The 13,149-nt window shown below is 33.3% G+C and overlaps 1 protein-coding gene across 3 annotated transcripts; it reads right to left on the bottom strand.

Moving 5' to 3' along the window:
- Window positions 1-944: 944 nt before the first annotated feature.
- On the bottom strand, window positions 945-8,493 carry LOC126732750 (kinesin-like protein KIN-5D). 3 transcript variants are annotated; one of them, XM_050435752.1, is made up of 23 exons: window positions 8,295-8,493; window positions 7,484-7,727; window positions 7,251-7,380; window positions 6,732-6,887; window positions 6,168-6,644; window positions 5,899-5,996; window positions 5,411-5,567; window positions 5,212-5,281; window positions 5,035-5,111; window positions 4,871-4,924; window positions 4,703-4,783; window positions 4,480-4,591; window positions 3,928-4,014; window positions 3,660-3,835; window positions 3,416-3,577; window positions 3,219-3,326; window positions 2,968-3,126; window positions 2,787-2,870; window positions 2,450-2,655; window positions 2,234-2,335; window positions 2,042-2,151; window positions 1,790-1,941; window positions 945-1,476 (listed from the first exon to the last, which is right to left on the bottom strand). In XM_050435752.1, exons 2-23 carry the CDS (start codon window positions 7,654-7,656, stop codon window positions 1,252-1,254), a joined length of 3,156 nt encoding a protein of 1,051 aa, XP_050291709.1. In that variant the 5' UTR covers window positions 7,657-7,727; window positions 8,295-8,493; the 3' UTR covers window positions 945-1,251. The 3 variants fall into 3 exon arrangements, with proteins under 3 accessions (XP_050291709.1, XP_050291706.1, XP_050291717.1); XM_050435749.1 differs by having other exon boundaries at window positions 7,484-7,690; XM_050435760.1 differs by lacking the exon at window positions 8,295-8,493 and adding an exon at window positions 7,936-7,954 and having other exon boundaries at window positions 7,484-7,690.
- Between the last annotated feature and the right edge of the window lie 4,656 nt (window positions 8,494-13,149).

Genomic DNA, 13,149 nt, shown 5'->3' with positions numbered 1-13,149 from the left:
CCTCTTATAGGTTAAGGGTATGACTTGTGTAATCTATTCAAACTATTTGACCTATTTAATTGAAGGTCAATTTTACCAATTTACCCTTCAAAACTTATAGTTGTAATTATGTTTTAATTGTTGATGACTTTGGAAACTGATACATTCTATAAAATATGAAAATTGCTAACAAGTTATTCGTGTTTGGATATGTGTGAACATATCTATATGACATATTTATCAAATAGGTGGTGTCAAGTCATTTCTACCATAACACGACTTGTTTATTAAACGGGTTATGTGAGTTATGTCAACTTATTTATTAGATAACTATTGTGTGTCAAGAGATCTTGACACAATTAATAAACGTGTCTTGTTTACGTTTAATTATACATTTGAATAATTATAATTTGACATGTCACACAACATGTAAACACAAATGACCACCCCTACTAATTTAGCTTTGACTTTCTTAAAACACTAGATGGGGTGTGGTTACAAATGAATATGTGTTGTTATCCATCCATCTCACTGGTTTCAGGGAGAGCTTGACTTTTCTTGAGTTGTGTTGGGGGGGGGGGGGGGGGGGTGGCGCCGGTGGTGTTGATCCCAAAGGGCTCATGCCTGCTGTATGTAAATCTTTGACATATTAGAAACTATCGCCAACCTTGTAGAAACACCATACGACCCTGCACTATTACCACCTTGTAGAACATCATTACTAATGTCAACGTTCCTGATAAACCTGACAACCCTCATAAAGTGTTCTAATACACAATGTAAAATGTGTTATAGGCCAATGAACGAGTTACATATCACTCTTGCATAAACCAATTTTGTTTCTTTGAAAGTTTTATAAAGGGTTACTGTCATTCCGGCAGCATAACGAGCATGGTTACCAAGAATTTAAATAGGCGGGAAGAACCTCTTTAACAGGAGGTTTTCAAATAGCAGTCGAGATGAAATTATTGAACACTTAAACCTTTTAACACAAACACTCAAAAATATCCTCACCAATACTTCAGTGGTAGTAGTTAATAAGCAGGGAACTTCAATGAACTGAATTCCCCACAAAACGACAAAAATGAGAAACAAAAAACAAAAATTATCTACTATATATTTCTGCCCCCACAATGATTTTCATTTTTTTACCCCTCTTCTTCCGGAAAAACAATTAACAAATAAGATAGGTGAGAGACCGAGAGTACATATTTGCACCATATGTTATGTACACAATTTCTTCGTACCACTATTTGTTTGGTTCCACTCTCCTTAGTTAATAGCAGTGAGAGGAACTCTGGAATCTCTTACAGACTGGGCAGCCTCGTACACCCCAGCAATATGTTTTACATCTCCATTTGCTAGCCTTGCAGATTTTGCATCCCAAAATGCCTTCAACAATTCCTCAAAAGAAGGGGTTCTGAGTTCTTCAATGGATGCTACACTTGGTAGATTGAATGACCTCTTTCTCGGTGTTGAACAAGATGGTTCGTCCACCTATCATAGGTTTGAAATCTTGTTAAAGAACAAGTACATGTACATCTGGGTTTCTGGATGATAATTCTATTTCCACATCCATTACATTTGAGAAAAAAAAAAAAGGGGTTCTCCCACTGAATGTGTCAATACAAGGGTTGTGAAGACGAGAATGTCCATTTAATTTTCTTAACTAGGAACAATTAGATGATGTCTTTATAAGTTTTCTTCTCTCTTGCATTTTCTCATGTTGACGTGTAATAGGACAGTATTAAAACAAGCCATAATGTTAAACAAGGAACGCATCATACTAAAAAGCCTCCAATGATCTTACCGTGTATTCATGCAGAAGGCAAATCCCTGCATTTTCAGTTATCTCTACGATCTTGTGGTAATGGCCTCCCTTTAGTTCCCTTAAATCCCCGCAACAAGGAACTATCATAGAATTTAGATTTCCACATGCATCATGGTCAAGTTGTAGTGAATCTGCGAGTTTTTGATTCATAGTTTGATAAAAATTTTCAGTAATCTTCCGACACAAAATTCAAATCTATGTAATAACGTGCGTGTAAAATTAGATACTGACGATCAATGGATGAAAGCAGATCCTTGTTAGCAATGTTCACATCTTCTAATGCAGTTGACACAGCAGAAGAAAACCGTGCACGTAGGATTTGGTTGGCTTCCATTCCTCTCCTGATTGAAAAGGAAAAACTGAAATGAGCAATATTGAACAAAGATTCAGAGCAATTGTATCAGGAAGTATATAAGTACATACCTAACAATGGAATCCACAGAAGCAACATTGCTCTTTTCTAGACCGAGCAAGGATTCTTGAGCATTCTTCCATTGTTGTGCACCCAAGTTCGCCTTCTTCAAACTGCAAAATTTTGGTAGCCAAAAGTTCAGGGCATATACTAGAAAATAATTTAAGGAGACCAAACCATGCCAAGACCAAACGTGTTATCTATTATCATCTCATTTTAGCCCATACCAATTCTGAAGAGCCTCTTCTAGGTCTTTCTTTCCACATTCCACAGCAGAAGTATCCTCAACGTAGTGAGATTCTGTTTTTTCCATGTGAATTGTCCATTCAGCTTTAACAGAAGAAGTGGAATCTTGCATAGTTGACATTTCTTGTTGTAGTTTGTTGGTTCTGCTGGTTGCACTCTCCCGAAGATCATTTACTGCCATTTGGACCTAAGGAAACACAGAGAGTTACTAATCAAAGCTAAATTTAAGTTACAACTAATTTACAAAAAACCTCATTTAAAGATGAACAACATGGATGCAATGAAGAGAATATTTAGCAGTTTAATAACAAGAGGTACCAGTTGTTTCTTCCTAGCATTTGAACTTGCAAGCAGTTCAGCAACTTTCTCCAACAATTGCCTTTCTTCATTAGCAGCACATTCCTAAGAGTATTTTGAAAAAAGAAAAAAAAAACATTTAATACAAAAGTTCAAGGCTTTTATCATGATCCATCCAACTTAAATAGAGAACTACAAACACCTCAAACTTCTTTTCAAGTTCAGACAATTTCTCATCATTGACTGTTTGTGCTTCCTCCACAATTTGGGTCAAGTTAGACGCATGCATGTCCAGAGTCTTGAAGAAGTTGACGGTTATTTTAGAAACTGATCTTGCAGTTTCTACTGCCCTTGCATGTGCCTGTAATGGGTAACAGAGAGAAGCATTTGTTCAACAAAAGTGATAATAATCCAAACACCTCTAATATGAAGTCCAAAAAACAACTTACGAACCTCACGCTGCTGTTGTGCATAAGCAGATAGCTTCTCCTCTTGCTTGTGAAGACTGCTTTGAAGATCATTTAGTAGTGCATCAGCTTCTGAAGCGATTCCTTTGAAGAGCTGAATCACATATAAATGAAGTCAAACACATAAAAAAAAAAAAGGAGAGAGAAAATTCAATAAAAGTACTATTAAAGAAGGTAACTTACATCTTCAAGGGCTGATGAATGCTTAGAAACTTCAGAATTCAGGTTACCAAAAGTTGATTGAGAATTTACTTCAAGCTCCCCAGTTATATCATCCAAAGCTTTAACACCAGAACCATACATAGTTTTCAACTTTCCCAGCCTTCCTCTAAGTTCTTCAGTAGCCTTCAAGTATAGCAAAAGAAAAAATTAAGCGGATTGACATCAAACCTGAAGAACACATGTAATCATCTAGCTTGGATTGTACCTCTACTTTTGTTGATACAAAGGACTGCATATCTTCCTCCATGTCCCTCAGTTGCTGCTCTTGTTGAGTCACAGAAGCTGCCACGGTCTTGTGCAAGATTTCAAGCTGTTGAGTTAATTGGGACTGGAATTTCTGGATAAGTATTCTATTTCCATCTTCAATTTTATCCTTGCGCTCTGAAAAATCAACCATGATCAGCAATAAATCACCTCTAGTTTAGGTTGACAATACCCAAAACAAGTTGAATTTCCAAAATGATAATACAAACCAATTTTGGCAAATAAATTGGACACATCTGATGCAGCATTTTCTAGCTCTGATCGAAGCTCAAATGATCGCTCAACAAGTGCCTTCTCTGAAAAATTAACAGTAAATACAAATATCATCAATCACATGAAGATGAATCCAAAGAACCATAAATTTCAAGCTACAAAAGCAATGCAAATATGAACAAAGTGTAGGACAATTAAGGCCATTTGATGCATCAAATATAAAGACAAATGAAAGACTTTGAAGTTTATATATATATATATATATATATTTTGGATTACAAATGCACGAGGCTTTCAAATTTTCATCAGATACGTCGTTACTTAACAATGTATGAACAAAAAGTATAAAATTCTGGTTAGAATTAAATTGCCCAAAGTTTTCTCCATGCTCAATCTCCAAGATGCTTTATCCTTTTAATCAATAATCTTCAAGATAGATATTAGGCAGAAAGTAGAGATACTTGCAAAAAAATTAAGCAGAAAGCAAAAACAGTGCTATATGTAGACTAAAATTTTTTTCTAGAGCACAAGAATGAAACTTTGCTCACCAGATTTGAGGAGATTGAAAATGAGGAATTCCTTTTCTTTTATTGTTGCATTTGCCTGTCTGTGCTTTTCCTCAAGATCAAAAAGTGAATGCTCTGTTTCCTCGAGCTTTTTCTGAAGTCACATACAACAGAGAGAACTTAAGTTCATGCACAACATGGAAGCAGAACAATAAGTTAAACAAAAAATGTAAGGCCTGTACTTAACCACCAAAATATATTATACCTCGGTTTTTTCAAGTTTATCACTCAATTCTTCTGTCAATAGTTGCTGAGAACTGTAAAGTTCTTGAAGCTCCATCAGATGCTGGTCAAAAATCAGAACATAATTATTTTCATTCAAATGTAGCAACCTGGAGAGAACTGTGAGGAAAAACATCTCAATGGAACATACCTTGTCCTTAGAATCGGAATCAAGTTCCATTCGCTCTATTTTTTCAGCCATTGCCTAGGGTAAAAGAGAGATTAACAAACATTAACAACACTTCCATTCCAATTCACGGTAAAACTCAGAAACAAAAAATATTCCATAATCCAATTTTATGGAAATAGCTGAACCTTCTTCTCTGCTTCTTCATTAAGATAACGGTCTCGTGGAATGTAGATCCCATTCTTCTCTCTTGCAGCATATACCTCTAATGGAACACAAAGAAACATGTCATATAATTTACTTAACAGAAACATGTCATATAATTTACTTAACATACACACAGAACAATCTAAGTGGTAGTCAACCTTGCTTCAGCCGGTCAATTTCAGAGTACAGATCCTTGATCAATGCAGATTTCATCATCTTCTGATTGATCTGAAATAATAATCAAATGCAAATCATTATGGATGTTACAAAGAAAGGAACTCAAATCAACAATATGAGAAACAGATTTACACTAAAAGAGGATTGACAATACACACACACAGTGAAGCACCTACTGACCTCAGGTTTATTCTTGATATTCTTGGCACGGTGTGCATAATCTAGGGTGCTGAGTGTTTCTTCCAAACAATGAATGGAGGGTGAAATTGTAGCGATGACGCATGTCTTCGTTTTCCCTCCCAAGGAATCCCTCAATAACCTTGTTAGTTTGCTATCCCTGATATTCCAAGCACCATATAGCAATTAAACTTACTTTCCGGGTTTGCATAAATAACCAGGAGTCAGGAGGACACCTATTAAATAGTTATACATAGTTTGTTTTTTTGATAAATAAACGTAAGAATATTATTAATAATAGAAAGATTGCCAAACCGAGTACATTGGGGATGTACTATGGGGGCACAAATCAGGAAACAAAAGAACAACGGTCAAGAAACAAAGAAAAGGAAGAACATGAAAAATGAGAAAAAACCACACTCCAATTCAAAGAGAGTGTGTAAGAATCTCCAGCAAAGAGTGTTCACATAGTTATACATAATAGTTCTTACCTATATGGAACATGACCAGAGTGTTCAACTAGTGCATTAATAACTCGACCCAGGGTAAGCAAGCTCTTATTAATCTCCCCAGCTTCCCTCGCTCTACCCTGCAGGTTACAATTTCTTTGCAATCAAATACGAAAGGTAAGAGTATGTCTCTCAGTCAGAGACTCAGAATAAAACATAAGACGTATTCACAATATGATGCATCTGCTCGAAATAGTTACATAATTTCACGAGCTTAAGTTGAATATACATTAGTTCTATTCAGGTCATACCTCTCTAGCACCAGAACGTGAAATATTCTCAGAACCCGCAAGGTCAACAAGGTTCAGCTTCCCGCATTTAATCATCTCTTCTCCCTCTGGTGTACACTCCTTAATGTGAATTGTGATTGAAAATATTGAGTGAGAACGACTGCTTTGTTTGTTAAGAAGAGTTTCAGCTGTACGCCTTTTTGCAGAACCTTTCTCCAAGATTTTGTAAATTTCATTCGCAGTACATACTATCTCTTCTTCCAATCCTCTCACAAATACACCCCCTTTTCCATCCTCCATTAAAGCTATGGGTTTCTTAGATTTGTCATCAATGTATTTAGAAGTTTCCTCTGGGGCCAAAAGATCTGTTATTTCCTCATTGTACAGCTCTAAAAATGTAACTTTCATGCTATATTCAGCATTCTGAGCTTCTAATATATCAAAAATTTGCTTAACCGCTCTTGGGATAACACCCGCATCATTAGGAAACTCCCCATTCTACAAAAAGCAACAAATTTATCAGCAACGAATACAAATTGAAAGCCAAGACAAATACATATAAATTCAATTGGTATGAAACAAAACCTTTTTTCTTGCTCCTCCTTCCATTGTATATGTTTTCCCAGTTCCTGTCTGACCATACGCAAAGATAGTACAGTTATAGCCCTCAAGTACTTCATTCACAATTGGAGACACAGACTGTTCATACAGTTCCTTCTGTTGGGAGTTCGGACCAAAGACCTAAACCAAATTATCCAACATTACAATCACTTCCACAAAGTCACAACAAATAGCACAAAAATCATTCAATAAACTTAAACTCTGTCAGTTTGGCAAATAAAACCGGGAACTGAACACAAAAGCAACATTATCACAATTTTCAAATTTACATAATTTTGAACAACACAAAAACAAACAAAACCCACAAACCCCTATCCTTAAACAAGTCTAGAGCTCAACCAATCCACTTATTTGAGGTACATTTTCCTAGGATTTCAGCATCAACAACAAAATGAAACACAAAGAACTTAAAAAAAAATTCAAAATCTTGCACACCCCCACTACACATTCCAAAAGAAACAAACAAAATTAAGCATAGCAAACCTTGTCAAAGGCGAACGTTCTATCAATCTGCTTGTTGGCTATACTCTGAACCGCGCAAACTTCCCTTCTATTCTCATTACAAGAAATCACCACCGGCGTGTGGACCCTCAACTCATCATCACTCAATGGCCTAAAATTTAGCAAAATCCAAAACACCAAAAAAATCAAGAATCCGAAATCAAAAACAAACCTAACTTAACAAATCAGCCGAATTTGGAAACTCGAAAACTCACCTGCAACGCACAAGAACCTGCACATTGACACCTTTTTCTTTGTCATTCTTGGAGCTGGAATTGGAATCACCAGATCGCAGATCTCGCACCGCCTTATCGCTAGACCGCGGAGTCTGTGCCGGCGATAGTGATACTAATCCTCCTCTTCTCTGCTGTGACTGTGTGGAATCCATGGTGTTATCGTAGTTCCTAAGTCTCAGACCTTCCCTGAATCGGTCAGAACTCACTGAGTCAATCAGTATAACTGAAAATTGAAAATTATTTCTAAATTAAGCCAATTTATCATGAATCGGAACTTTTCACCGAACAATCAGAGACAGAGAATGCGAAAATTTTTATTTTAATTTTTTAAAATGGAAATGAAAATAAAATGTAGTGAAAAGTACAATGTGAAAAGAAAAAATTGAAGGAATTTTGATTGGTAAAAGATAGTTGAGACTTGAGTGAGGTACACTGTTGTTGAATCTAAAGGTGAAATCGACTCGGCACCAAGAAAAGTTTTAACTCGCTGAGTTGACTCAACTCAGAGTTCTCTGCTAACTCCGTCAATGATCAATCACACTCTCAAAAAACACACAGATTGACCAATAATTGCGCAACAAACTTTCTTTTTTAAAAAAAAAATTATAATAAATAAATAAATGAAAGATTGAATGTGAAAAATCTCAGTGTTATTTGGTTTGATTAAAAAGAAAAAGAAAACACAGAGGGACAGAAATGGATGAGTCCGAGTTTGGATCGAAAATGACCGATCGGGAAACTAAATCACAAGGAAGTGAAATCGGAAACGAAAGTGGAAAATGAAACTTACAGTAAAAGTTTCAACTGCCGGTATTTCAAGAACTTCGAGTGTGGTACAAATGGCGACGATTCTTTTACAGCGAGAGAGAGAGAGAGAGAGAGAGAGAGAGAGAAAGTGAATCGGTGAATTTGGATGGTTCTCAAAGATTTTAATAAAGCAGAGAGAGAGAGAGAGATTTGGAAATGTGATAGGGAAGAGAGAGATGGTACTGTGTGAGTGAGAGAGTGTTGTTTGGATGAGCTGAGAGAGAGAAAATAAATTAAAATATTTTAAAAAAATAAATAAAATATTAAAAATGAACGAGACGTTACTTGGCGTTAGAGAGAGAGAGAACTGAGAAGAGGACGGCACGGACGGCTGGGGTTAACGACTTAACGGCGTTAAGGAGATCCGTTTCATTGGAATTTTTTCCGACCGTTATAAAAGGACAAAAGGTAATTAAAAGCTTTTTTTTGAAATCAGATATATATTTTTTGAAACCGAATCTGTGTCGGGAATTGGCCCCTTGCTCTCTCAGATATTTCGAGATTACCCAATGGTATTAATAAGATTAGTTATTAATATTTGAATTTTTGAGTGTTTATTTAAAACTTGTGTGTGTTATTTAAAAGGGATTGAGCAGAGCTGGCTCCAATCCGAGATAAACAGTGGGGCCCTTTACAAAAATTTGAAACATTTAATAATAATGTCATATAAAAAAATGTATGGATTATATTTTTGTTCCCTTTTTTCTAATAATCCTTATGTAGAAATTTGAAATGGGAAACAATTAATGTTATGTGCTTTTCAAGTTTTTAAATTTGCAGGCCAGTGGAGAAAATTATGAGGTTGTGAATCATCTGATTTGAATAATTTGGGTGGCATTGTCATAGACAATTTATGTTTACCAATAAGCTTAAGTTAGTAATACTTCATGATTGATTGTTGGATTTTTATATATATTTACTTGCTAATTTTGGTAATGGGGTGATCAAGGGTTAATTATTTGAACAAGTGTATAGTTCATTACTTCTTTTATCTCTCTCACACACGCAAAAAATTAGTGAGAGAAATAAATTGACCCTAACATGTTTGTTGGTGTTGGCTAGAATTAATCAATTAGGTTTCTAAAAAAAAAAAAAATCAATTAGGGTTGAGGATTTTTCTATATTTTACTATTTAAGTATTGTATAGGAGACATTGAAAACTATTAGGAGAAAAAAAAAAACTGTTTTATATATAAAAGTAGAAACTCATATTTTTATAATTAAAAAAAAAAAGTCGAAATCATATGACTGAAAAAGAAACAGTAATAGCATCCAATCAAAAATCGTACAATTTTCTTCAAACATTTTTTGTTTATAGTAAAGTAACTTACATTAACACAGTGGTGGAATAAAAAGGGGGCAAGTGTACCACAATTGTGCCTATAAAATCTTGCATAGGATTTCGTAGAAGAAAGGGGCAATATACTTTAGGGAATGTTCTAGGAGATTTTACTTTTTTGATTTTTTAAATGAGATTGGTAGAAAATTTATTGCTAATAAAAGATTTTACTTTTTTGATTTTTTAAATGAGATTGGTAGAAAATTTATTGCTAATAAAAGATTTTACTTTTTTGTTTTTTAAATGAGATTGGTACATGATGAAGGAGCATAGTCCCTTAACTAAAATTACAAAAATAACCAAAAACTCTGATAAATAGAGAAAAGAAACAAAGATTTCCACGCAAAAATTAGTTGTGATAAAAAAAAGGCAACCCAATTAATGTTTTTTTTTTTTTTAGCCAAAATGTCTTAGGAAATAAAAGTTATGAGAAAAGCTCCAAGCGGAGCAACAAGAGAGCCATGGTGGCAAACCCCAAATTTAGAGCCATGGTAGGCATTTTTTTTTTTAATTGTTGGTTGTACGTGCCACTAGTGACTAGTGAGGGGTTAAATAATTGATTTTTGTAAGCTAATATGGGATCTTGTTTAATATAATTAACGCGTTTAACAAGTGTATTATATAAGTAAATTTAGGGATACATCTAATTTTACACTCAATTTAACACTCAACTAATGTGTTTAGTTATAATCAGTGCACAGTAAATTGAGTATCAGTAATAGATTTATAGAGAAGTGACGTTACGCTCGTTATAAATTGATAAGTCAATACAATGTGAAATTACATAGTTTTGTTGTATTTTTACTCTCAATTTAGGGATAAACAAGTTAATAATGCCACTTCAAAAGTTTTATTTTGAAGGGAAAGTGTAAGGTAAACGTAATGAATTTTGTTCAATTATAGCAAAAGACAATGCGTGATGCATCCAAAGAGGACCCAGACACACATTCAACACCTGCTTTTGAATTTTTATTTATTATTATTATTTTTTTTAATTTAGTGGATAACACAAAAAGGAAATTCAGACCTATCAGGCGCTTCTCCATTTCATTTTAGGCCACAAAGACAAATTTTGAATAGGCCACAGCACAAGTAGTCAAAAAAAAAAAAACTTTAGACAACATTTATTAATTTATGAACATTGGCACTCCAATATGTGAAACGTTGGGATTAATAACAATCAAGCCTTAATTTTAAAATTTTGGGGCCATATACGAATTTTTAACTCATTAATGAGGGTTCGTAGTGCATTCTTTATCATCATTCTATTCTATGTGATGTTATGTATTAGGATCTTCTATATTTGATATGAATTTATTTCATGGTTTATATAAAATATTACAAATCTAACAGTATATAAAGGGCCACGTTATTTAAAATGACATGGTATTATGTGTACTCTTATATGCAGGAAATAAAATCTTAATTATGAAATGAAAAGAATCTTGTTATGTAAAGTCATACATTTTGTAAGTTCCTCAAAAAAAGAAAAAAGAAAAAAAAAAGGTCATACATTTTGTAAATTCCCTAATTGACATACTAATTTTGTTACTTTTATTTAATGTTACTTCTATTTCTCTACTTTTTTTTTTTTATTATTATTCATTAATGAAGTCACTCATTCTCATTAATGCATTGATTGTTCTCTTTAGAATATAACCAAGTCATTTCAAACAAATTTTTCTCATCTTTTCACTATGGGTCGTGCCATAGGGTATTTGTTAACGTATAATTTTAGAAAAGTTTTCATGCTACTTTAATGAGAAATATAAAAAAAAAAAAAAATTGAAAAAATCAGTTTTTTTTTTAATTTTTAATAAAATGTTTTTTAAATCAATTTTAAAGCATGAATTAACTTTTCTTATAGTTAATAAATGTCTCTTTCATTTTTAGGCAAATTATATTCCTCATGACCAAGTTGTACCAGCTGGGAAACGAACTCGGATAAGATTGTTGCTTAAGTTAAATATCGTAACTGACAAATATTTGTAGATGATGTTTTAAGAAAGCCATTGACTTTTAGTCCATCACAGCTAAGATGGAATCTAATTTAATTCTAATTAGACTCTACTCCACCTGAAATGGGAGAAGCTGATGGAATAATGGATACCATCTTTATTTGCCAAAAACTTATAACTTTTTTGCCTTTTGCTTCAGTGTGTTTTTTATGACAAAATTAGCATATTCAAAATTAGTTAATTTTTAATTTTTTTTGTTAATATAAAAATTACTAAAAATTATATCGTTTATAACATATTTAGCAAATAAACTACAGGAAACTATGGAATACCCAAACAGACACCCGTCATCCATGAGAAACCTAGATCAGGCCAAGGAAATTGTTTCTAGTTTGGTGGAAATGGCTACAAAAATCTTCAGGCTGCAGGCAACACCTTTTTGCAAAACATCAACACATTTGTTTACCAATTTAATGATATGATAAACTTAATACAACTCTATAGGAAATGTACTCAACAAGTTCCTACAAGCAAACACCAATCAGCTGATTAGTGAAATTAATCTAATGAGGTGGAACTGTTACACTAGTAAATGTCTCTTACTATCACATTGTTCTCACTTAATGTGATTAGTTCATAAAAGCCCTCATACATCAAGAAAAAGATACAGGAAACAACATTAATTGGCAGTCGTAGGAATGTGTCTACCTAACACACTTTTCTTGAATTAGGCACAAGTGTCATTAACAGAACAACCCCTTTATTACTTTTAACTAATCACCTTTTTTTTTTTTGAGAATGTTTTAACTAATCACCTGGTAACTGAATTATTACTTCAATTCACAAAGGTCTAGTTAAAGGTTTTTTTTTTTGACTGAAGTTAAAGGTTCTTCTTAATGCATTTGTTGATAAACTATTTTGAAAAAAAATTAATACTATTTTTATGAAAAATATAAAACTTTATCAAAAAATCAGTTACTCTTTTCTTTTTTCAGTAATTTTAAAAAAAAAACTATCTTATAAACTAACATATTTAAGATATCCATTAACTTTTCTCATTCACAATAACACCGTATTCATCCAAAAAAAAAAAATTGATAAGGAAAAACCAACCTTACCATAGAAAATTGGAAAAATATAAAATATATATGTTTAATAGAGAGGATAGAAAAGTAGAAAGGATAAAAATTAATTATCATTGTATCCTATTATTAAAATTAAAAGAACGAAAAAATGGATTTAGTTTAATGTCATTTGCTCCTCTTTTCTCTCTAATTTGAAAAAAAAAAGAAAAAAAGAAAAAAAAAAAAAGGTGTGTGGAAAATTCTATCCATTTTATTTTTATTTTTTTCTCGCCCATTTCACTCCAATCAAAAAACAGAAAATCACATTTTTCTTTCCCCGTTTCCTTTCTCCGTTTTCCCTCACTTTTCATCACAACCAAACAGTGTAAAAATAGAGTGGATTCTCATAAAGAATGTGAAGAGATGGGGACACAAAGGGAAAAGAAATTTGATGATAATTTTAAGGAAAACAATCAA

Source organism: Quercus robur, chromosome 1 (assembly GCF_932294415.1).
Source record: "Quercus robur chromosome 1, dhQueRobu3.1, whole genome shotgun sequence".
In the NCBI taxonomy this organism is placed as follows: Eukaryota; Viridiplantae; Streptophyta; class Magnoliopsida; order Fagales; family Fagaceae; genus Quercus; species Quercus robur.
Note: the sequence above shows the minus strand (reverse complement) of the source record. Positions and strands in the feature narration are given on the sequence as shown.